The following is a 27,300-nucleotide window of genomic DNA, read 5'->3' on the forward strand; positions in this document are numbered from 1 at the left end:
TGATGTTTTTATCTCCATTTAAAATAGGAGGACACTAAAAGTCAGAGAGTAAAGACAAGATCATCAGTAAGAACAAATAACAAGCAGAGTTTAAGAAGTACATAGAGGGAGGAAAAGTTGATCAATATATTGAATTGATTTTTTTACCTCAGTCTTTGGCTAAATTGAGGAATATTCACTATTTTCAGACTTTTCTTTAAGCAGATAGATTGAAAGTGCTGGACCAGGTAGTTCATATCAGGCCCTAGGTGATTAAATGGATGTAAGAAAATTGTCAGAACTGCAGTGCATTGATCTGGGTTTTAGTTTTGGTCTTTAAAATCTTAAAAAATAAATGGTGGATACAAAAATTAATCAAGGACGTGGAGATCCTGCCTTCAGAGGACAGCCAAGAGTCTATAAAATTCTCCTCGAGTACCTTTGTGTGTGTGTGTGTGACCTAGGATGACAGGAGTAAGAAAGCATTTTTGCCTCTGCAAGGCCTTGTCTCCTGGGGAACACAAACGTGAAATGTGCAAATACAAAATCACGTGCTACGTGTTAGCGTGAGCGTACAAAATGAGGTATCTGAGCTCCATCTGGGCAGTTCAGAGGATTAGGAAGGACAAACCAGACATGCTGGATTTTTCTTTTTGTTGCATAATGCTATTAAAACTTAAAAGGATAGAAATTGAAATAAAACAAGCACTACTGCTTTACAAGCTGGATTATAAATTTACTAAATTTAATGCAACGAATTGTTGATTGAGAATGTGGAATATGGTGATAAAAAGAACCCAGCTCTTAAGGAGTTTATAAATTAAAGAAGGGGTTGGATAGAAAAACATCTGAATGAGATTTTCAATATAAAGTGGAATTAGATGCATTCTGTCATAGAAATTCTAAGAACATGCCATGGGGAAAAAAATAAGAGGCTTGTTAAGCCTTCAGTAGAAGAGAACTTACGTTAAGCTGAATTGGATGTCAGTTGGTGGGCAAGATGATGAAGTATGTATCTTGAAAAGGGTGGAAATGCTTGCTATGCTTAGGCAGTGGTGACCAGTCTGACATGGCTGGAGCATAGAGTGCACTCTGAGATGTGCTGGGAAAGAGAGACTAGGGAGAGAGCATGATAGCCCCATGGAGCCTATGCTTAGAATTTGGGGCTAAGTCCATAGACTATGGGAAGCAATTAAATGTATTTGATAAGGAGTGTGATATCATTCAATGTATATTTTAGGCAGATAATTTCTGACAGGCACTATGACCGCCTAGACAATGTGAATTATTGAAAGTAGAGAATAGCTGGGGAGTTTTGTAATAGCCCAAGTGAAAGATTTTAAGGTTCTGCATTAGGATTATTATTCAGAGAGATTGAAGAGAAAGAGTTGATGTGTTAGAGATAATGGGTGGGTATTCTGTTAAGTGGGGGATGATGGAGCCATAATGGATTATTCAACGTATTATATTTTAGGCTGCATGTAAAGTGTACTTTGTCTTCCTGGCCTGTGTAGATTATGAAGACTCCAACACAATTTGGTATTTCCTATACTGTTACCATACACAGTGCTGCCATAGTGACATATAGGATTCACGTAATAATTGTGTCCCGTTCCCTGCTTATTCTTTTGCCTTATCATGAGCTAAACTCAGCTAAGGGTTCTGTGCTCCTCACTGCTTGAGCTCCTCACTGCTTGTGCTCATTGGCAAAAAATAGAGAAGCTATTTAGTGTAAATATTTACTTTGGAGTCCCAACAAATATTTTGAAAAGGATTTAGGAACCCAGGCAATAAAGGTAAATTTTGTCTGGTGGATAATGAATCAAGATTTTGTTGTTACTGGTTAGGTGAATCACAACATTATGTTTACAAAGCTACTTGCAGGTGAAATAGACTTATCGTGAGTTTTACTCTGCCCCAAATAGGGTACAAACGTTTGTTTTGATTGTGGTTTTTTAAATTTATTTCTTATTTATTTAGCATACTGTAGGACCATAGAATTTTTTTTTCTATAATAGTCGTTCAAAAAGATTTTGTGTATGTGTGCACGTGCCTACATAGACATGTGGTAACTTAAGAATACCATTCAGTAGTTCTACACTTTTAATGTTTTTCTTTGCTGAGCGTTCTTTTTCAGCACAGGATAGTAATTTTTCACTGACAATATGGATTTCACTCCACCAATTAAGATTAATATATTGCACGTAGTCCCACAGATTAAATGTCTGAGTGCATCTGATAATTGTGTATCCATTTTAACATTTACAAGTTGGTCGTCCACTTTTACTGTAGATGCTTACACTAACTTTGCAAGGACACCAACCTTAGACTCAACAATTTTCTACTTGTGAATTTTGGCAGTGATTACAAGCCTAGTGGTGGTCCTACCTGGGAGAAAAGTGTCAGTGATGGGGAGGATGGTAAAGTTCAAGGATCCTGAACCAATGTATATATGTGTGTGTGTGTATGTGTGGTGGTGGTGGAAGGTAGAAGAGAAGGAATCTGATCTTTGAATGACTGGAGAAAAAAACCATATGAACCTTTTACCTTCAATGCTGTCAGTAATGGAGAACAACTCAGAATACCACATGATGTAAGATATGGCAGCAGAGCTCAGGTTGAACGTCACAGTCGGGATTTAATGTATGTTATATATTGAAAAGGAATATATCCTCTCCCCCTTACCTGGAATACCATAGGAATGTTGTATCACCATGCCAAGAAAACAGCAATCAGTTGACATGAATTAGTCAAATGAATCATAAGAGCTGGTTCTATAAATGGGATGAGATTTAGAGATATAGCAAGCATTTGATTAAAGGCACGACCTGGGTATTATTTATGTGTTTCTTATGGTCATCAGATCTTCCTTCAGTGTCCCACACCAGTCATCAGTAGTGTGTAGATGCTTACCACTAGATGCTGGCCCATAAAGGCACAGATGAAGCTGAGGAGGGGTAAGAGAGTGGCTGTGAGAAGTGTGAATAAGAGGGATGCTTGAGGTATTAGCAGCTTAAGACAACTTGTTTTCATCCATCATCTGCATTTGTCTCGGGACTCACGTTTTTTGCTATGTGTTGTTGAGGGTGGTTATATAATGCCAAGAAAGGACCCTTGTGGTAAGTCATAAAATGCATCGATGGAAACCACCCAGAGTACTGAACTTCCTGAAGCTTTGGGGAGCCATCAGGTGGGGGTGGGTTTCATGCATCCTTCTTTCCCTGGGCTCTCCTTTGCAGCAGCTTTTAATGTGCCCCTTCACAGGACAGCAGCTCCCCTCCCAGAGACAGAATCCCATTGGAGGGAGTGGAGAATGGCCTTTCCGTAGTCTGCCAGCTTTCATAATCCTGTCACAGCTGCAGAGAACAGGCTGTGTGACCTCAGGCAAAGTATTTAGCCGTTCTCTACAACAGTTTCCTCATCTGTTGATAAGGATAGTAAAGTCATTCAATGTGAGCATGGAATAAGTTACTGTGTAGAGAACGTTAAGAATAATTCCTGGCACATAGGAAGCACTCAATAATTCATACCATAATTATTCTCAGTTTTCTTCCTTCTTAAATTACAGGGAGATATAGATGTAATAGTAACCCTGAGAATAACTTAAGAAAATTAAGTAATTCACCATATTTCAGAAACACAACTTCTCCACATGCTGGATAAACATGTGGCACAGTGATCCGCTAGATAATTCCAGACCGAACAAACCCAAATGATAACTTGTGCCAGAAATTCACTTTTTGTATTATTTAGTCCTGACTAAAAACTACAGAAACTAAGGGACAAGTCAGGTATTTATTCTGAAGCAGAGTATAAACACAGCTGTTAACAATGCGGTGGAAGAATCATAGAAATCCATGGTGCAAAAAGTGATATCCTCAACAGCTACCGTGAAAGGATGAAAAGGCACCAAGCACACGCTTTCCTAAGTAGCTTCCCATATTTTATATTTTTAGCACCTTGTCTTTTAAAGAATGCAAACGTAGTTCTGTAGGGCAGTGAAAAGCCTTGTTATTTGGTAAGTTGGGTTTTTACATTTGTATTAATGGAAATCCAGAAGGACGGCAGTTACGGGGGATGAAAGATTGTTGGAATGACAGATTGACTACTGTATTTCTCAGGTTATGAAGTTCAGGAAAATGTGTAATTATTTTCGAGCTTCCTCAGATTTCTCTGTTCAACATAATGTCCTGACACACAGAAGGGACAGTTCCAGATATGAAATGCAAATCAGGAGGTGCTGCCCCTGCCACCCAGGCCAGGGTTAATCATGCAAATCTAATGCAGTTCTTGGTATTTCAAGAAAGGTTTCAGTTGAAGTCTCAGGCACATGCTGATTTAAATTCCTACTTCACAGAGCAGGGTAATTTTTTTCAGCTTCAAATTTTAAATATAAAAGAGGATTTGGGGACTGATTTATTGACTGGACATCCATCCATTTTGTTGGTCGTGGAAAGGAGTGGAAGTAGGAGTGGGAAGGAAAGGCACCCTTAAAGAAAGTGAGGATTTCTAAGCATGTTAAGTAATAGATTAGATCTAAATTTACAAATGTTCTGTAGCCAATCCCTTTGTTTGGAATAAGAGCAAATCAACCAATTATACATGTTTACTGAATATCTGCTCTGTTCAAAGAAGATGGCTAAAACTGGCAAGAACAGATCCAATAAAAAATAACACTACAACAAGTTCCTAACTTTGGAAATGATATAAAATCCCTTTGGAAATGAGACTGTTTACAGGAAGAAATGAAATTGTCTTGCTCACAAGTGCAAGCTGACACGTTCTAATAGCTTTTCTGCTGTGCATAATAAGCGTCAGCTTATCTTTCCAAGAACAATAAAATGTCATGTACTGCTGCCTGACATAAGAATTATTTTTACATATCTCCATATCGCTGACTCTCTTGTAAGTTAATCTCATCTCACATGAATTTTTCACCAGCTTCACTCTGATGTTGATAAAGGAGATGGTTCCATCAAATACATCTTGTCAGGCGAAGGGGCAAGTTCCATTTTCATTATTGATGAGAACACTGGGGATATTCATGCTACCAAGAGGCTGGATCGCGAGGAGCAGGCCTACTACACGCTGCGAGCCCAAGCGCTGGACAGGCTCACCAACAAGCCCGTGGAGCCCGAGTCCGAGTTCGTCATCAAGATTCAGGATATCAATGACAATGAACCCAAATTCTTGGATGGGCCATATACTGCTGGAGTTCCTGAAATGTCTCCTGTGGGTAAGTCAAGAGCATTACTTTTGCATTGAGTGATTTGAGGAAATTTGTCCAAAACTAAATCATCATAAGTTCTGAAGAAAACCACATTAGTATTTGTATAGTAATTGCCAGTTAGGATGAGGGGGAAATTTGGGACATGTTAGTAACCAGTACCCAAATCTAATTCTTCAACTTATTATTTTATTTATATGGAAAATTAGGAAATTTTTCCTTTTACACAGAGATCAAAATGTCTTCAATAAATTACTTAGGTCTTACATTCCCTTTTCAATTTAATATTTAAAATTTTTTTAAAGTGATTAAAATTATGCCTAAGAAGTTAAAAAGGAAAATCTTTCCAGACACAGCCCTATGATGATCTTTTACTTTTCTTTCTCCTGATATTAGGATAATGATTCACTATTCGAAACATCTCCCTGTGGCCAAGATATCAGGCAGGCTGTCAGTGATTAGCCAGGCTAACATTGGATCAGCCGGACTATTTGCTTGTAGAGTGTTGGAACCCACAAACGTCCATCCGCATGCCACCACTAATCCTTTTGTAATTTCTCCAGAAACTTAGATGCATGAAAATTTTTTACTGAATTGATAATAATGGTAAAGTGATACACAGTTTGAGATATATAATAGAATAATGAAGGCTGTTTTACTTAAAGGCCTTTTGACATTGCCCCATTACTGGAAAAATAGAAGGTAAAGTACTTCTAGTATATACTTTATTTAAATCAAATACTATTAAACTCTGTTTTAAAGTCCATTTAGTCAGGTATTTTGGAATAGTTTTCTGCCAGTATGTAATTAAAGTATGGATGATCTTACAAAATAATAAAAAATGATAAGGCTGGAAGAGATACTAGTTGACTTCTATGTTAATTTCCTGTTGTTTTTAGTATTGAAGGAGGAAGTTAATTTAAGATAATAATTGAATTTGCCTTTTACCACATGAAAATTGTACCCAGTGTGATTTGCTTTACTTTAAATGTCATTTCATCCATTCCATCATTCCGTCAGCACGTCTTCTGTGTGGAGGAGTCAAACTGCAAAGATGTGTTATGTATGTCACAATGTAGTGACCCTAAATTTCTGTTCCTATCAGATGAGAGAGGGAAAATTATTTGGAGCACCATGGCTCTAGCTGCTAAAGAAATACAAACTGAAGATGAGCCAAAGAAATTGATGCTTGTGCTCAGGAAAAATTCTGAAACGCAGTGGCCGTATCTCACTCTAGTTAGCTTATATATAAGCATTTCTTTGACCAGACAGGCTTATTCACACTTTCTCAATACCGCCCACATCTTCAGAGTGCTTCCTGCCGTTGTTGCTTAACAACAGTAACAAAAACAACAACAATGATGACAGCAGCAACAAGATTTTGGAGGTTTTAGAGAGAAGAGAAGGCACATCGTCCTCCTCAAAGTAGTAATGTTTAGAAAAACAGGACATTTTGAGGTGTATTTGAGCAGTTCAGGTTGAGTCTGTAGTTCTCATGGGCTTGCTGGGCGCTCTTCATTGGCTTGCTAAGGTTTTCCTTTCCTATATTGAATGTTGCGATGCAATTTGGATTAATGCGAGCTTTTTGATTTAGAGGCTAAGTAATGCACTGTAGTTTTGGTTTCAGTGGTACCACTCTGATATCAAACAGCATGATTATTATGCACACAAGTAAGTTATTTTAGCTATTTGATTGTTTCCAACAGGCTCAGAGCTTTTTAGAAAATGATTTTCATATGTCTTTAGCATTTACTTGACACTGATTTAGATCACTGGGTTAATATCAAAATTCAAACTAAGAACAATGAGTGTCTATATAAAATATGTTATATGGATTTTTAGTGAGTCAGAGTTTATCAAAGTGTTTAATTCTAACCAAATATTATAATAGCCATTAAATAGTATAGTATAACAATGTAAGATTTCAGTGTTTAATATTCAGGACTATTTCTTTTTCATTGCATTCTAACTAATTATGAGATTTAAAACACACTCATAAGCCCTTATGGTAACTTATTTATTACCAGAATAGATAAGCATGGAAAATTTAAAGTTATTTGAGAATATGCATGTTTGTGTAGTAAATTACTTAAGGAACACTTCAGAAAAAATTATATAAAACTAAAATTACTGAGGTATACTTTTCATTATTTTGTTTGTTTAAGGTTGTTTTCTTTTCAAATGAAGTAGGAAATCAGTACTAAAGCATATCACGAAAATAAATATTGCTGTAAAGATGGTGTGCTATAGAGAAAACAGGGAACATGACTATAATTGTTCTAGCATTTTAAAATAATCAAGATTTAATTCTTAAGATTTTTAAATATACATTATTTACCATTTGGTCCTACTGGGCATCCACATGGCACAATCACCCAAGTCTGTCAAATGAAAAAGTAACTTCTGAATTTAAAAAATGGTACTATATATGTAACTTTAGAATTTCCACCCCGTTTTAAAGAAAATAAAATTGATAAGGGAAATTATAGTGTGGAAGAGAGAATGGATTTGTAACAAAGTGGACATTAATGACAAGGTATTTAGAAAGAGAGTCTCTGTAGGAATATATCTAAAAGAGATGTTAGGTTAAAAATGCCATATTTTCAAGAAATTATTAGAAATGAACTTGAACCTTAAAAGAATATATGGAGAAAGGGACTTATGTCATCCCTATCAGATAGGACATATATGATAAAATAGCATGTGCTTAACCATATAAACCAAGCAAACGTATCTAATATTTTTAAGATTACATTCCAAGTGGAAATAAAAAGAACAGATCACAATACATCGCTTATCCCATATAGAATAAGTGAATACATAGTAAAGTGGAGAAGCAACGTGACATTCTATCCTATGACATGTAGAAAAACAACTAATAATGCAATTTTTGATGTTGTCATGCTTTTCCTTCTTTAAGGGGAAAGTTTGGTTTAAATTCTCACTTCATGCTTTTGTTTTCCAATCAATGAATAGAAATGAAAAATAAAAGTATTACTGAAGAGATAGGATAGCCACCTAATATCCAGTTAAATGTATCAATTGAATATTCCTTATTCAGTTAGTGAAGTTTCTATTTCTGTCTGGGTCTGCTTAGTTACAACAGCGAGATTCCCTCGATGACTTGAGTGTCAAGATGCGATTCTTTGTCATGCTGCCTTCTGGACAGTGATTGAGACATACAGAGATTGCTCCTGATAAAAACTTGTTCCTGGACCCTGATGGATGAGATGCCTAACATTTGAGTCCCATCCAATTCTGAGTATATTCCTGTCTCACATACATCATCAATCTTATTTTTTACTAACGCATTTTTATATCACTTAAATATTTCTGAAAGCTTAATTAGCATTTGTCTTCTTTTTGAGTTAGTCTTATACAAAAAATATATCCATTTTTCATGTGCCTTGAAACAAGGAAAATGAAGAATTTAAAACATCGAATGTAGAATCTTCAGCATTATGTGAGTTTTTAGGTTTTGTGCCCTTTGAAGTTTTTAATTCATTGGTTTTGGGATTGGCGTGTAGGGACGTCGGTGGTACAAGTGACAGCAACAGATGCTGATGATCCTACGTATGGCAACAGCGCCCGAGTGGTCTACAGTATTCTACAAGGACAGCCATACTTCTCAGTGGAACCAAAAACAGGTAAAAACTGAAGTGCAGCACTCCTTGTAAAGTCATCATTTATGTTTTGACACAGAATTAATATTAGCTGTTTTTATTCAATATAATTGGCACTGATAACAGACACTATATTGTGCTTTGATCAAGATGTGTACTATGGTAATCAATAACATTATTTATAGAGGCATTAGCACCTTTTAAGAATATTTTATTATGTTTATCAGTATTCCCACGAAAATTAAACAAAATATTATAAATTAAAAAGTCTTTCATTGGGGCCAGGCTGGTGGCATGGCAGTTAAGTTCCAGTGCTCCAGTTTGGTGGCCTGGGGTTCACCAGTTTGGATCCCTGGTGTGGACCTATGCACTGCTTATCAAGCCATGCTGTGGCAGATGTCCCACATATAAAGTAGAGGAAGGTGGGCACCGATGTTAGCTCAGGGCCAATCTTCCTCAGCACAAAGAGGAAGATTGGCGGTGGATGTTAGCTCAGTGCTTACCTTCTTCAAAAAAAAAGAAAAAATTTCAGCTGCTATCTCCTAACTATATAAGAAAATAGTGATGATTCACTTTTAAGTTGTGCTTTTGTTTTGTTTTCTTTAATTAATTCACATAGGTTTTATACGCGGTAAAATTTAAATCTCAAGGAGATACCTCTCTGCCATGCAGTAGAATAGGGGTTCAGCTTATCCTTCCAGAGGCTGGTTTTCTCAGGAAATTATTTTAAACATGCATAACAATTAGGATGGTGATCTGCTAAGTCAAAAACTAAATTAAATGACTTTTTTTTTTTTAATTTAGGAGAAAAAAATTTTTATGAGTTGCCAAACTGCCTGGATAGAGTATTCGGTTGGTTGGCTAGATGTTCTGCTTTGATTTTAGGCTGAAATAGTTTACATCAAGTAAGACTATAATTTGGAGCACTGTTATCTTGGTTATAGAATAATATTTTATCTATTCTGCTTTTCTGCGTCTGTGTGTAGGGTAGGTGGGTGGCTGTGAAGATGGCTGAGTGTGTGCCCTTGATGTTTTTCATCACTCAGAAAATCTAAAATTTCTCTACATTTTAATAATTTTGCCTTTATCACAGAGAAGAATTCTTCTTCTACTAGCCAAGTTTATGATTATGAATATTTGATAGCACCTGTGATCCTAAATGAATATTTTAATGCCACTTATCCTCTTTCCCATATTTTAGAAATTGACGATAATAGTTCATTCTTAAATCATTGTGAGGGATAAATATTTTAAATGTCTTTTGAGAATGACAGTTGTATTGTGCATCAATAGGAAGGTAAATTCAATCCCAGCTCATCATTCCTTAGAATTTTCATAGAGACCACATTGCGTATTTTATAACAATGTAGTGGTACAGTTTGGAAGCCACCTGGAAAGTCCAATAATAAAGTAGAACTAGTTCTGATTAAGCAAGTATTGAAGGAGAAGTAAGTGAAAGTATTTGATTATGATATGAATCCTGTGAATGTAGAAGGTGCGCTCGTGGTTGATTTAATGATAGATCTGAGAAACCTACATTCAAACACCCACCCGTTCCCTTATATATCTGCTCTCTCCAGCCTAGAAAGACATTGACAAGTTTCTGACAATTTCCTCACAAATTACACACTCCTGCATTATATAATCTGTCCCAAAATAGCATGTGCTAATCCCAAGGGTTAAATATTTTGCTGCTATTAATGCCTGGCTTGTGATTTTAGCTGTGTTGTAAGATAATAGGTTTTCCATAAGCCCTGAGGCCTCACCGATTGATCAGCTGGACAATAGTCTCTGTCATGCAATCGCATTATTAGTACTTCAGATTTAATTATAATTTCAGAATCTCAAGGATTGTGTATTACAGGAGATGAAGAAAGTTTAGTTTAATTTTGTTTTGTTCAAACTAATCATTGGATCTTCTGTTTCTATAGTCATTTGTGCAGAGATGTTCCGGCAGTTTTTGTCCTCTCTACTAATTCATAACATGGAGAATGCATTTTCCAAAAAAAAAAAAAAAACCCACTGTATTTTTCTGAGAAAAATGTAAAATTTTCAGTCTTTGCGTGTATGAAGAGCTATAAATCAAGTGTGAGTTAGTCTCCCTCATTTTGTGTCAGTCGGATTCTTATTTATGTGAGAAATAACATTATTTTCCACATCTCCAAATCTGAGTTTTTGAGAAGAAAGTAAAACTTTTGAAAGGAAAAATGCTGAAAGTGTGTTAAATCAAGATTATGTAAAAATAGGCCCAGGAAATCACTGTTAGGCACATCTCTATAAGTTTGTTTAACTTCTATTTTGTTTTTCATAAAAAAAGAATATAATTAATAACCATCACTATTTGTTAATCACATACCATTAACCTAGCTTGGCTAAACCCTCTGAGCACATTTCCGTCTGTAGCACGACTTACAGGCCAAATGACAGAGGGTAACTATTTTCTACCATATTTTCTCCTCTCACAAAACAAGGAATGTGAGTAGCTGCAAAAACTAATGTTGTCAGTTTATTTCAACAAGCAAATAGAACGGCACTAGAAACAAGATAATACAGCATCAAAAGGACTGTGAAGATTCCCATCACCTGTCTTCACAATGTCCCCAAATTTACAGAGAGACTGAAGATTATTCTAATGTGTTCATCTATTCTGTAACCTACAAACAAATAGATCCCATTGTAGTGTATTTCATATATGGCAGGACTGGCTACATAATTTGCAGTTCAAAATGAAAATGCAGGCTTCTTGTTTTAAAATTAGTAGATTTCAAGATGTCATCAGCAGAGCAAGGAACCAAGCATGGGGCTAGAATGACTGACAGGTGAGAAGGCCATGAAGCTGGCCCTGGAACATGGCTCGAGTGTTAAATATCACTTGTCATTTAGGAGTTCCCTCTTAAACATGGAGGAGTGACTACATGGTACCTGTGTTACACATTGCATGCAGGTTTGTTACATCATAATTTTATGTAAGTAATAGAGTCATAACAAGGCCCTCCTCCCAAATATGCCCTTCACACATTCTATTCTGTGGCATGGCTCACGGTATGGAGGACCCTCACTCCTGTTAGGACTTGCTGAGGATGTTCCCTCACAGGTTACAAAATTCCCTTCTTCAGGGACTCTTCATTTGATACAAGCTCTGGAATCATTTGATGTTCCAGAAGCTTCCATCTTTACTACTGTTGGCTGCTGTGCATCTTTCTTTCTTTCTTTTTTTATTTTTTGGTGAGGAAGATTCACTCTGAGCTAACATCTGTTGCCAATCTTCCTCTTTTTTTTTTTTTTCACTTGCATAAGATTAGCTTTGAGCTAACATCTGTGCCAGTCTTCCTCTATTTTGTATGTGGGTTACCGCCACAGCATGGCTTGACGAGTGGTATAGGTCCGTGCCTGGGATCCAAACCCACGAACCCAAGCCACTGAAGCAGAGTGTGCCAGACTTAACCACTAGGCAATGGGGCCGGCCCCTCTTCTCCATCTTTTAATGGTTCTATTATATACTTCACTTACAGGTAGATAAATCAAATAATACAAGGCTTAGACAGAAAATTTAGGAAGAAATACAAACTTATTAGGAAGAGATTCATCTTGTACAGCCAGTGTATATCAAACTCACACAGCATGAATACGCTAGCCCTGTGTTACCTGCATCATGCCTAGACTCCTGAGACTGTTCAAAGCTTGAGTGTGCAGAATGTGTAGGTTCCAGTGATTGTTTGGTTCCATAAGCTGGAGTAGATTTCAGAAATGGCTCTTATCTGTTACATGTAGTACACATATGAAGCCTTAAGAAGATTCCATGGTAACAGAATATGCTTTTTTTAAAAAATAAAAATTACCAGTGGCTGATAGGACGTTAGAGAATCATCTGAAAATTTATTCCCTGACTGAAAACCAGACAGTTGTGGAACAATGACAGTGATAAATTTATGTTTCAGATGCACAATACTTTTCATGAACATAGATTATAAATAAATGAAAAGTTCTGGTTTACTGGGTCAGATGATACATCTATAGAAAAATTATTATTCAGAAAGCCTAAAATCTTAGCCAGTTTTGCTTTTCTGAAGATATAAAGAGCTACTGGATATATTCTTCTCATCATAAGTGGCTTAAAATTATTAATTATTGAAATTAAATATTTTTATCTTCCATGAAAATCTCACAAAACTGTAGGGATCTGACTAGACAAGACTGACCTTTACCACTTCAGTGACATAATGTTAATCTGCTGTGCGTGTCTATATAATATATAGCAAGATGCAAATCAGATCCAATGCATGAGAATCATTTTCCAAATGTGGACAGCTTATACTTAAAAGGAAAAAGCTAGCAAATGTCATAGAACTAGAAATCTATTACTTTTTGAATATCCTTATTTAAATTCAATTCCCTCCCAATTCTTCCATTCTTGTCAAAAATATGTTTAATATTTGAGGTATTTGGAAATTACCTTTGCCACCTGCATTACTTTGCAAACTTTGTGATGATTTTTGCCTTGGAAAAGTATTATTTATAGGATCACTTGTAAAGAGACAATTAGAGGTGTGAAAAATAAGTGAGTAACTTTGACTACCAGACTTCTCTCCTAATAGTTCTGTATTTCCTTTCAAAAATAATGCCACTAGCAAAACCAGGAAATGATGAGGTTGCGGTGTTTTCTTTGCTGATTTGTTGAGATATTATGGACCTCTCTCCATCATAATAAATGTGCAAGAATAAAACCTCACTTACACATACTGATATTGGAAGGAGAAAATGACTCTAAATTAAAAATTAAAACTGAATTGAGTAGGAAATTTTTCTAAAAACTCATTAATATTTTGTCATTTAGATATGAAACATGCTTATTGGTCAAATATTCAAGATAGTCAATGCTCAATGTTTTTAAAAAAAAGCATTACAAATAAATACAGAATTATTAAAATAAAAAAAAAGAAAGAAAAAGAGAAAGGTGGAGCTATGTAAGTCCGAGCACTCTTAGAAAAAGATTATTTATGCTTGGTAACAGTGATTGTTACTGAGGTCAGTGCTCATTGCATTATATTTTAGAGTTAACAGAAGTATTGAAAAACAAACATGAAATATTCCTAGAAGAATTGTGGATCTAAGAAGAATATGTATCAGACAATTATCAACTGAACCAAATGGGTGTATGACTGTGTTTCTCTTGATTTTAACTGTGATATTTCAAATATTAACTATAAGCAGGGTGTAGATAGCCAAAAAAATTCAGTGAAGGAATTATTTAACATGCCCCTCTATTGCTGTGATTGTAGCAACGTCCAACACAGTTAATGTATTAGAGTAAGTGATTATTAACAACAACAACAACAAAACCCCACAAAAAACTGGCCTACTCAAAGAAGTATAAGTGCTTAAAGCATTGATGTATTGGTGGTGGTATGCGTGTGTGTGTATTTGTATTTGATAGTTAGTGCTCAGACCTAAACAAAAATATGGTTACTTAAGATAGTATGAGTGTTATTTAATTTGGAACCTTGGGAACCAATAATACATTATTTAAATTATTCTCCAACTATTGAAAAGCTTTTCTCATCTCTTCCCCACCCATACACTAGTTAACAGACTGTAGAATATTGTAAAGTATAGAGCTGGCCTAGTACCATATAACCTAAGCTTATAACTTATAGTTAGGACTGAAATATAACACACACAGACAATTGTTACATGTGTCTATTGAAGAATCAGCCTTTAAACAATTTAAATTGGCAGGTTTAAACAAAATTATAAGTTTGGAGGATATGGAAACATTTTCCTGTTGAACATGAGGAAAAAGGAATGTTTATCCCAATTTGTGTCCAATTATTTTCTTCTCAAAGAACCATCCTGTTATCCAACACCCCAGTTTTGCCTCTGAGAAGTCCATGATAGCAGAGGACCTCTTCCTCAGGTCCGAGTCCATGAGGATTTAAATTCTGACTTCCCCCTAAAAGTTAGAATCTGATTAATAAAATAGATTAGACATTTTTCAAACTAAGTCAATAAGCAAAGGGTCCTGGGTGGATCAGTAAGACATTGTCTGTGTGGAAAAGATAAAAGTGCAAGAAATATTAAGAAGGATTCTAGACTCCTTATATGTAATTAGTAAAGATGGCCTCATATTGCTAGTTTCAAGGTCTATATAGATCAATATTAAATAAATACATTTTCATTTGATATTATCTATATGTACATATACTAAGTATACTAAGTATATGTGTCGTTTTATACATTTACATATAAGATAAACTAAATCCCATCTTGTAATTAGATATTATTGCCTAATATACTTACATAATAATTAAATTAAATTTTTATTAATATAAAACAACTAATTCACTACAATAATGATTATTGAGTAGTTTCCCCATCAAGCAACATGAAATTCTGAAATCCATTTCTCATACATCTGAAGTCTTAAAGGCCATCAGTATTAAATGCAATTGATCAGAAACAAACAACAAAACACAGCATATTTTTAGTGTTGTTGATTTCCATTAACACAATCATTCTCATCTTTAGTCCTTTTTCTCAGACTTTTAGATCCAGTGACATAGCCACGGTTTGAAATGGTGTTTTGCTTATTAAACATAAATCACTCTCACTCTTTTCTTCGTAGAGTATTTCTGTTATTTTGCTAGAAAAGAGGTAGTAGGGACCATTAGTAGGGACCATAGTTGAAAGGTTTATGGTGATTTCATGTCACCCGGAATTAAGTTGTTGAAGAGGGAGAAAGAGAAGATAAAGACGGGTTCATTGTCATATATTTGTACAGGTGACTGCCTATTATTCTAGATAAGAAGTACGTTTTATTTAAAGTTGGTATTTCATGAACAATATTTCCATGAAACCTAAAGATAATCTTCTCTATCCAATATGGAGAAACTTTGTTCTTTCACATTATAGCATGTTCTGTGTTTCATAATAGTGTATAACTGTTGTATTTCCTTGGCCTTTAATGTGCATTAAAATTATTAAAAATAAATAAAACAACAAAAGGCAGCAACTCAAGAGCGACTTGTGCCAATGTCAGTGTTCTTCATTAGTATAAATGCAGTGATTCATGATGCGTTTTACTGGGATTTGAAATTTTGCAGGAGTCATCAAGACCGCCCTCCCAAACATGGATAGAGAGGCTAAAGACCAGTATTTGCTTGTTATTCAGGCAAAGGATATGGTTGGTCAAAACGGAGGACTCTCAGGAACCACGTCAGTTACCGTGACCCTAACTGATGTCAACGATAACCCTCCTCGCTTTCCTCGAAGTAAGCTATTCTGTTCAGTGTTGCAAGGGCACTAACTTTTCTTGCCAATCTATAAAAATTTCCCTAAAAAGGAATTTTTCCAAATACTTCTCAAATGAATCTTACTACATTCTCCTACAATTTTGTTTTCTCAGTGGCATGATTTTAATTCAGAAATATGGAATAATAAGGGTATTGAAAACAAATAGAAGCAATCTTATCTTTTTATTCTATCTTAAATATAATATGTTTTTTCCTTCATTCACATTTTGTTTACTAGACAATTATTGTTTTTTATGTAGTAATCTTTTTATTCTGACTTATTTTTTATACATTTTGTTAGCTATGTGGTTGTTGCCACTTAGTAATTGCTTTATTTGTAAAGTAAAATATTGCTTTATTTTTTAAAAATTTTTTAAATAATATTTTTAAAATATTTTTTACTTTTAAAGTAAAAATAGAAGAGTACAGAACTTCTTTATTTTTCATCCCACACTTTTTTTAACCAGTTCCGACACGGTGGACATGCCTTTGGCTGGTCTTCCACATCTTTCTTGTGCAAACACTCAGGTGTTTCGGAAGAAATCAATGCAAAGAACCAGAAAACCACATGCCCTCAATTTAGTCTCTTTGACCAAAGCGGCTTTTGTCTTAACAAAGAAAAAGGGAAAAAAAGATTTCTTTAGGTAGAAATGTCTGGCTGTAAAAAAAGGCATTTCATCTCATTCTCTTTTGGTTGCTTTTTTTCTTTTTTATGTGTATGTGGTATTTATTTAGAATGCTCAAGAAAGTAAGGAAATTGTACAGACTACAATGTCTCTAAAATGCTTGTCTGATAGAAATGGGGAACTAAGCTCCTTGACAAACAGATCTTAGAGGCAAATGATATTGAATAAGGAAGCTTTCTCTGCAAATATGAATGTCACTGTTTTCTCCTTGAAATGTTGCTTCTTTAGAGGTTTATTTTTTATTTTACATATTTTATTATTTATATTGCTATTGTACAACAGTCATTTCAATACCTCCTGGCAAAATAAAGAAAAATTACCCTAAGTTTAGCACTTAATAAAATGAACCTATTCTTAATTGTGTTCATGTTGGCTCATAATGGAGGATGAGAGGTAGATTGTAGGATTAAAAAAAACCACAAAACATAATTATGTAATTATATTGGGCTCATGATAAAATTAACTATTTCTCTTTTCTTTAAGCCTAGAGTGATAAGAATTGATAATTAGAATTTTTGTGGTTTCAGTTGTCATGATTTGATAAAATAGAGCACTGTTTTCTAGCTTATTAGATAATCTCCTACTTATTAAAGTGAGGGAAGCCAAGGATATGTCATTAGGTTTTTCATCTTTGCTGGAATTTTCTCTACCATTTAATTACTATTCTAACCTTGAAATTTTTAGATTTTACTAAGGACACTTCTGGATGTGTGAAAGGGGTCACTCAGAAATGATAAGTACATGTTGTAATCAATTTTTTAAAAATCAGTAACTATTAACAGAATTTAGAAAATTGGGAACAGCAATACCTATCAGCCTAAAATTATCCTTAAAAAGGATACATTTTCCTTTCTCTATTCTTTTCAAAGAGAATGCTTTCTTTTCTCTTCATAAAAAAGTGAAAATGTGCCACATTTAACAACCAAAAGAAGATGGAATAGGGTGGAGGAAACAGAAAAAGTAGATGATTAGAGAAAAATGGTGAAGGAGCGTTGTGTTCTGAGGCTTTTCCTGGTTTCGAAGGGATGGTTCATATACTTCCTCTGCTTCTCGAACTTTTTTTTTTTAAGTTGAGAGAGGGCGAAGAGGAGTTTTTACCAAGGAAAGTTTAAAAAGTTATTCTTCCTATTTTGCTTTCTTTCCTCCTGTTCAAACAATATTGCCTCTGCTCTTATACCGTTATGCCCCAGATCAGTCCTACATACAGCTCACAAAAATAATTCTTCTCCTTGGTAAATGTACAAGCTGAAAGAAGACTAATATTGGCTTTCATAAACTTGCTTGTCCAGTTTTCTGAAACTTTCTTAGTAAAAGATGCTATTAAGTAAATTCGAACATTTAGCAATCAGAACTATTTAGGCTTGTATTTGTCCGTATGAAGCCTAAGCTATGCAATTTTTATTTTTAATATTTATATTATTATTTACATTCAATGCTTATATGTTAATTAAATTTATTTTAATTTTATTCTTCTTATTAAAAGTAGTGGTCTTTCACCACTAGAAATGCCAAAATGGCAATTCTTCTCTTGCCTTTCCTCTGGCCATCTGTTTCTGCTGTCACATATTGATTATTATCATGAAATTTCTTGAGGCTATATGAAACTTGTCATTCATCTCATATTGCCTTAGCATCTTCTTTATAAAAAATAAAAACAAATTAAGCGAAGATGATGCAAAATAACCAAATAGTTACATTTTTATCGGTTAGCTTGGTTTTGTTCATTCCTTGTTTTGAATTTCACAGGGTCTTACCAATATAATGTCCCAGAATCATTGCCAGTGGCCTCAGTTGTGGCCAGAATTAAAGCTGCTGATGCAGACATAGGAGCTAATGCTGAAATGGAATATAAAATTGTGGATGGTGATGGATTAGGCATTTTCAAGATTTCTGTTGACAAAGATACACAAGAAGGAATCATTACTATACAAAAGGTAATATTTTCTTGTTTTTATTTTCTATGAGGGCAACATCACAGAGATTGCTGAGCAGCCATGTCTGCTTTGATGGAAGAATGTATTATTAGACAAACTGAATGTCCACATGAAACCATTATTATTTTAATTTTAGGAAGAAAAGCTATGCATTTGTTTTTAGGTGTCAGAATCGTAGGGAATCTTGTATGACATTTGTAATCACACTCCATCAATTCTATTCTCTGAGTAAACCCACAGCCCTTATCTATAGCTCTATAACAATAAGACACACTCACAAATGTACTGTTTTAAATGACCTACTTCGAGACTTGAATTTGCTTCTTCGTAGACTGTTCCAGTAAGGAAACCCTAAAATCAACCAAAGGCCTTTGTAAGCAAACTAGACAAGCACTCCACATCCATGAAAATAATGTAAACAAACTTGGAAATATAAACCAAAATGTTGAAGAGTTGCTATGTTACCAATTATTCTGTTTTAAAATTTATACTAATTGAAGTGCTTGAAGAATTCATACAAACAGCAGAGCACGGAAAGTTGTGAAGCCTATCATAATCCCTTAAATATAAATGCAAAGGCAATAGAAAGTTATTATTATCCAAACTAAAGACTATTTGTCACAGTATATTTAAATTAGCTCCCAACACTGGTTAGATATGGGGAAAATGAGCTCTTTCCTCTCTCTGCTGTATAGACATCATCTTTGACAAATGTTAAATTGAAATAAGTCAAAAGGAATTATTCCAGAATATAGCCTTATTTTCTCAAATATTTGAAACACTGAAAATTAAAATATATATGAAAATCCACACCCCCAAGATACTGGGATTTATGCTAGTCTGACAATCCAGGTGTGTACCTCTGTAATTAACACTTTTCAATTAACACACATCAGTAAAGAAAGTCATATTTTGGTTGTTATAGGAAAACATATGTTTGATTTCAGACCAATGGATAAAATATTTCTGCAACTATTTCTAGTGGACAGATGCTGTTTTAGCTCAGCTGGTAACAATCTGTGTAAAAAAGTTTCAATAACTAGGATAGGCCAACTGTTGGTAAATGTTTTGTTTTCTTGTCTAAAATAAAAGAAGTGCGGTAAGTTACAAATGCTCGAAGATTTCAGAGATTCATCTAAAATCAATCTGCTCATATTCAAGAATTTTTAAATACATGTTTAAATTATTTTTATTGAACACATACGTATATGTTATAAATTATAATGAGATAGAATAAATCATTGAAGAAATATATATACAAATATATATATTTGATATGAGATATTTGTATTTGTACTAGTTATTATTATAATTACAATGTTACTAGATTCATACAAATATTATTAAAAGGCCAAACCAAAATATTATTTAATTGACAGCGCATTATATTCTACTTTGAGTATAGTTGTGGATGAAACTTCTTGTCCAAATGCAAACACAAGGCCTAAAGATTCAGTGGGCTCAAATTTAGTGTATTGTTGAAGCTCTCTCAGGTATTAAAAAAGACACCATAGCCTGTCTAATGAATTAAGATTCAAAAACATTCCAAATCCTTTAAATATTTGGATTAGTGGGTTTTTGTTTTTTTTTCTTTTTTAAAGATTGGCAGCTGAGCTAACATCTGTTGCCAGTCTGTTTTTTTTCTTCTCCCCAAAGCTCCCCCAGTTCATAGTTGTATATTTTAGTTGTGAGTGCCTCTGATTGTGCTATGTGGGATGCTGCCTCAGCATGGCCTGATGAGCAGTGCCATGTCTGCGACCAGGATCCGAACCAGCAAAACCCTGGGCCGCCGAAGCGGAGCGTGTAACTCAACCACTCGGCCACAGGGCTAGCCCTGGATTTTTTATGTTTGATACTAGAAATTTCCTACCCATTCACAACCACCTGAGTGATGTTTTGCACCTATTCAATAATTGGTAAAGATTTATGAACTGGTCATTATATAACAAGTTAGCTAAGTGTTTTTAATAATTTCTTATAATAAATATGAGATCAAAATTGTGTTATTTTTAGTTTAAATTCTTGGCAATTGAAATAAATTTTATTTTCTCCAGTGGCCTTTAATGTATGAATACTGTCTAATTTTTGTTGTTTTTTCTCCTTTCTTTTCTTACATAATGTCAATGACAGTTTTGGAATAATTAAGCACGCTCAGTATATAGGAGAACCTTGAGAAACAATGATGGTGGACAATTTCACAATTTTACTGCTGTGGCATTAATAGCCAGTAAAAAATTTAATGAAGCAAATCTTTTTGAACTACTGTAAAATGTAGAACTGAGTCTACCATCTAGGTATCAAGGGTCAAAAGTCACATTCAGGTTAAATACAGGACTTCTTAAGAAATCCCTTCAAAGCCCAAGTGTTGAATGCAAACTTGATTTTATATATCATTTTGAGTGTAGTCAAACACTCTGTTTATATGAACAATCATTTAGACTAAGAAATGAGTAATGGTTTATTACTTCTAAGATGGTTAAGTTTGCTCTAACTTGGCTAATGTGGAAGATTGATCTGATGTTTAAGTTTTGTCTTCATGTGGAGGATCTCTTTACCATATTGGGGCAGAACCATTACATTCAGAAAGCAAAATAGTCTATAGTGATAGATAACATGAGCTTAAGCAGTGTAGTTCTGCAAAATTTTAATAATTATTAACTCATTATCATAGAATGCGTGTCTATTAAGACAGATGTCTGAAACTTTGCTATTTGAAAAAGGTAATATTTAGACAAACCTATGGAGTTTATAACGTATAGATAATATCTATGTAGAAATCATTGTAAATAAAATTTCACAGTTTTCTTCATGCTAAAAGTCTTTAGTGTAAGCAAACATTGCTTCATACTTTCCTCTTACCCTCCTTGTCCACACAGTTCTGGGTAGATAATAGATATTGGGGTAATTACCTGGTATACATCAGCCTAATTTTTATTTCCGAAGCTCCCTCCACCCACAAACTCATTTTTAAAAATTATAGTTCTGCATTGCCTATTGAGATATTCCAGCACCTAACCAATCCAACTCAGAGTTCTTACCAATATTGAAATAAACAAACATAAATAAGTGGTCCTATCAGAGTTGATTAAAACTAGTGGAAATGAAATATTTACTTTTCTCTGTAGTTCAAGCTTAGTGATTGCTGAATTCTTTTCACGTGAAAAAATTGTTTATGGTATTACAGATTAATTTAGCTTTTAGATGAAAAACTATTAATCCATAATTTTCTCACTTTCAAGCAATTAGTATTTTATTCAAAAATGTAATACACATTTTATGTGCAGTGACTCTGCCTAGTACTGTACAAAGGTCTTCTATTAATCCAGGGCTTGTCCTGTTTAAAAAGCTCAAATAAGGCTCATATTCCAACTCCTGAAATGAACATCAAAGAACTATTGGACCCCAGAATTATTTAGACTTGTATTTGCCAGATCCATATCCCACCATTCCTCAGTTCCATTCAAAGATCTACAGTAGACACTAAGCTACTTTTAATGTCTGCAAGCAACATAAACTTTCTTCTAGCTCTTCAAACATTCTCTCCTCCTGTGGGACTCTCCCGTGCTTGCTCCCATGCCCACTTACTCTAACTCTTCTTTCAAGTCTGGAAAATCACTCCTATTCTTTCTTCTTTAATGCAAATAGGTAAACAGAGGAAGTCAAATTGTCTGTGTTTTTCTTGTTCAAGGAAGGGGGTGTGTGCACACGCGTGTGTGTTTCCCTTCAGTGTTGGGAGTTCTACTAAAAATGTAATGAAGTTGTCTCAGTTCCACAAATACCATAGGTTTTCCATAGGCTTAGCTGTGGCCACAAAGATTTGGATAAATATCCAAGTCTCTACAGAAGTGTCCAAGAGAGCTCAGGCCCCATCTGCCAGCCAACTGCTCAGTCCCACCTAGTCTCTCAAAGGTTTGATCATGGCCTGAGGAAGAAGTTGAATTGTGGATGGATAATACTGTTTCCCAGGTAGAGAGGGAAAGGGAGACTTTCTCACAGAGGTAACCACCTGTGCAAAGATTCACCATAAGAAAGCATGTTAGGTTCAGGGAACTAGAACTAGGTCAATTAATGCGGAAGGGGATGTTGGCAACAGATGAGGCAATGCAAGTGAAGGGGCTCCTCCATGCCTTTCTGCTCCCTTGCAAGGCCGCTGTTAGTAAATAGGAACATACATGTTCATACATGAACATACATGAACAAGATTTGCAAATAAAAATGGATTACAAATAATAAATACTAAAAGATATTTAAGGGACAGCTATAATAAAATATACTGTAGAATAGAAAATTGTATTTTCTAATTTCTCTTGAAGCCTTATTATTGCAACTGTCTGTGATAATTCTAATTCATTTCAAGCATTTTACTTCTTTTCAAAGGACTGTATTATAATGAGTATTGTAGGAGACAAAGAACTATTCCTCTAGCCTCTAGGTCCTTCTGGCTGGTCTAAGAATTAAACTGACATGAGACAGAATAACAGGAGAAAATCAAACATGCTTAATAACATGTCTACATGGGAGAAACTCAGGAAAACTGAGTAACTCACCACGATGGCTGAAGCCGCCACCTTAAATACCTAAACTCGGCTAAAGACAAAGGAGGATATTGGAGTAGTAGTTTGGGACTTCAAAGGAGTGGAGGCATGGAGATGGAAAAGCAAATGTTTGGTGAACAACTGTGTGCCATACATTGCAGAGACGATGGGATGTGGGGAGGACTTTGATTCAGTGGGCCTGGCTAGGTTCCTTCCTGTCTACCACGCCTAGTTCATGTTCTACTATGGTTACCCATGGTATCAGCTCCTTCCTGGACCAGCCCTTCTATCTTAAATTTTTTAGGCAGTTGGGGGAAAGTCAAAGTTTCTTTATGAGTCTTTTGTTCTTAAAAATAATGAAGCCAAAGAGACACATTTTTTGGGTGGCAAATTTTGATCCCCCACAGTATCAATATTTATTTAAAATGTTGTCACTTTCCTGTTCGTAGTTCAAATAGCACAGTTTTGTTGTTGTTGTTGTTGTTAGTAAGTTAAAAGCCTTAAAGTCATTTGTAGTTTCTCTTCTTGCCTCTTATTGAGATATAATAGCTCTTGGCTGCATGTTTTCTATTCTCTTTGGTATTATCCTAGGGTTGGTTATCATTGCTTATTGCTTCACTCTGAAACTATTTTAATAGCTCTCGAGCTCATGATCTGCTTATAGCTTCTCAATTCTTAAATCCATCCTTTTTTTAAATTGCCATTCAAAACTCAACACGATTTTGTTTTTATTATTCCAACTAGTTTGAAAAGGCTCTACCTTATACTAAGGGAATAAGACAGAGTGATACAACAAATTGAAAGGAAGCCATAGAATAATCATTACTGAAGCTATATACTTAGAAATTCTAAAGGAATTCATTGAAGAATTATTAGAATTAATGAGAGCTTTCAATAATGAGAGCTGCAAAAGTAAGTTAAAAATCAGTAGTGTCACTATAGCTCATGAGAACGGTTGTATAAGCTTCTGGCCTTCAATCCAGCCGTATGACTTCAACCCACTAGGCATCATGTATGGAATATCCATCCCTCTTCTCCACGTGCCCAAATCCGCCATCTAAAACATTGTATTCTGCTGACCTTACAAAGGCAGTATTCACCCCCAAACCCAAGTGCTTTTCCATCAGAAGCCAACAGTATCTCAGTTCTCTATTTCAGAAGAGTGTCTTTGCTTACATTTTTTAAACCAAAGTCTCTTTGGAGTGGTTTTCTCATAATGAAAGAAGTCTATTAAGATTTTCTGATTCTCTGTTAGAACTAACAACTGCCTGTGGGCCTCAAGGACACAATTTTGATTTTCAGTTCTACTTATCAAGATTTTAATAAAATTGCAGTCTGTAGTCCATTCCAGTAAAACATTTCCAGAGATCCCTCACAGTGAGTGGAGTCTCCAAAAAGAAGGTATGTGGGGCCAGCCCTGTGGCCGAGTGGTTAAGTGCGTGCTCCACTTCCATGGCCCAGGGTTTCACAGGTTCAGATCCTGGGCACAGACATGGCACTGCTCATCAAGCTGTGCTGAGGCAGCGTCCTACATAGCACAACCAGAAGGAACCACTACTAGAATATACAACTATGTACTTGGGGGCTTTGGGGAAAAGAAGAAAAAAAAAAAAGATTGGCAACAGATGTTAACTCAGGGCCAATCTAAAAAAAAAAATGTATGACTCTCATAAATTCAGTATTCTTTCTATACTAGAGAAGAGTGGAATCATCTGTGAAATCCAGAGTGGGCTTCTGAATCTGAGTCACAAGAGCATTCTGACTAAAACCAAGAAATTCTGAAAGAAGACAAATGAAGCCTTCTTCCATTGCTTTCAGAATATTTTTAAATTTTCACTGAGATAAATAATAGAATATTCTGGGAAGTCCATAAAAAGGAACCATTTGTTGACAGGTTTTCTAGTCTCTCCTAAGTATAGGAAAACATTTATAACCAGGCCGTGCTAGGATATTAACAAGATTTTTGTTAAGACATAAATGTATTTGTTCTGATGATTCTGAATGTCTCTAAATGTTACTTTACATTTGGATAAGTGTTCTAATATCCATTTAGATAGTGTCATTTCTACTGGAATTTGGTTATTTTGTACCTGTGAACCGTGCTTGATAATCATCTGAACTTATTTTTTCTGTACTCTATAGTATAATAAAACTTTAGTGCACTGCTTTTTCATAAGCAATGTACCGTCATGGTTATAATGAGATTTATTCCAGTTTGAGCAAATTATTGTCATATTTTGAAACTTTTACATATGCTATACTTTGCATAGGGTAAACTTAGGAGCAGGGAGATAAGAGCAGACAAAGAATCTTTTTAAAAAAATGTATATTAATGAGGCTGGCTCCATGGCTGAGTGGTTAAGTTTATGCAGTCTGCTTTGGTGGCCCGGGGTTCACAAGTTCGGATCCTGGGCGCGGACCTACACATCACTCATCAAGACCCACTATGGCAGCATCCCACATAGAAGATCTAGAATGAATTACAACTACTATATACAACTATGTACTGGGGCTTTGGGGAGGAAATAAGAAGAAAATAAAAAGAGGAAGATTGGCAACAGATGTTAGCTCAGGACCAATCTCCTTCACCAAAAAGCATTAAAAAAAAAAGACATATATTAAAAAAAAGAAAAATAAGTACAGAATTATAAAATATTACCTTCAGTCATGCTATTTTGCTCCACTGTCTTATGTAGAAAATGTTTTATCAATATGACCAAATATGCAGAATCCTCAAAGCTAAAGATTTGTGTAGGTGTTGGCATAGAATTATTTCTTTCATAATTTAATTATTGTTTCTATACATTAAGAATAAACCATGATCCTAGAATTTAGATATTAGAAAAAGATAAGAAAACTACAATGTTAAGCAGCTAATGCAAAGTGCAAGCTATTTCTCTGGCCATTTGTGATAACCTTTATAACTAATTATATACAGCTTTAAATTTCACAAAGTATAAACATAAACATTACCCCATGTGAGTGAAAACTGTATCTTTCTTTCCACCTAGAGTTCTTTCTGTTTGCATTTCCATATCATAATTTACTATGTAGGAACTTTAGTTTTATTTTTCCTTTGAGATATGGCAATCCTTCCTCTAATGTACTTCAGTTTTCAATATAAGATCTCAGTTGGGATTAACTATGGAATTTTGCTTCTAGAAAATATATTACCATAGAGTTACAGTGCAGTAAAAAATGAGCACCTTCAAGATGCATTTCCTGTGAAGGATAAGTACACATCCTGTCCCTGGCACGTGAATGACTTGTTTGGTGCCTCATCTTGTCACTCTGTCAAATAAGATATTGGAGCTTCTTCAGGCCAATTCTGCTGGGCTATCTTGATAATCTCCTCGTATTCATACCCTCAAAAAGGCTGAATGAAGTAAAAAACATCAAATAATAGAGCATTATTGTGGAGGTATACAGTGTGGCTAGCCTCCATTAACTGTGGGGGAGGAAGAGTTAGAATCTGCAGTGTCCTTTCAACCTTGACCTCGGCCGCACAGATTTCTAAGCTCGGGGGTTTACTATCTCGCTATTGAAGTATGTCCTTTGTCCACTACTTGCAATAATGAGGGGCTAATTCCCAGAGTCAAGTCTGTATTTCAGGATTTAATAAAATGCTGCTGATGTGTGGTGGAGGAAAATCAAACCAACAACATTTCCAATTTATTTTTCTTCTTCTCATTACATTTTTCTTTCAAAGATTATATTCATTTAATCCTGCTGCTGTGGATGCACATTTCTGAAAATGGAGCAAAGATACTTCTCTCATTTAACTGTGAAAAGGCATAAATTTTGGATTTAGTTTTAAAGGCTAGATATGATAAGATTAATACAGTAACTCTAATTTACTGAACTTCTGAATTTCAGATTATATTTTCCAATTTATTTAACCCATTGTTACTGTGTATATGTAAGTAGATCCTAACATCATTTAATCATTATGCAGATGTGTGCATGTATACAAGCTGTTATCTGCTTATTAAGGTCTAAACTTACCCGTATTTGAATAGACAAGATT

At 34.9% G+C, this 27,300-nt stretch overlaps 1 protein-coding gene across 4 annotated transcripts in view; it reads left to right on the forward strand.

Moving 5' to 3' along the window:
- Window positions 1–27,300, forward strand: part of CDH7 (cadherin 7) — a 126,123-nt gene that overhangs the window by 52,769 nt on the left and 46,054 nt on the right. For all 4 annotated transcript variants that reach the window (XM_070627837.1, XM_070627840.1, XM_070627838.1 and 1 more), the window contains 4 exons: window positions 4,921–5,215; window positions 8,734–8,853; window positions 15,930–16,097; window positions 18,551–18,738. In XM_070627837.1, the coding sequence (XP_070483938.1) occupies window positions 4,921–5,215; window positions 8,734–8,853; window positions 15,930–16,097; window positions 18,551–18,738 (771 nt within the window). The remainder of the gene's footprint in view (window positions 1–4,920; window positions 5,216–8,733; window positions 8,854–15,929; window positions 16,098–18,550; window positions 18,739–27,300) is intronic.

Source organism: Equus przewalskii, chromosome 7 (assembly GCF_037783145.1).
Source record: "Equus przewalskii isolate Varuska chromosome 7, EquPr2, whole genome shotgun sequence".
Lineage (NCBI taxonomy): Eukaryota > Metazoa > Chordata > Mammalia > Perissodactyla > Equidae > Equus > Equus przewalskii.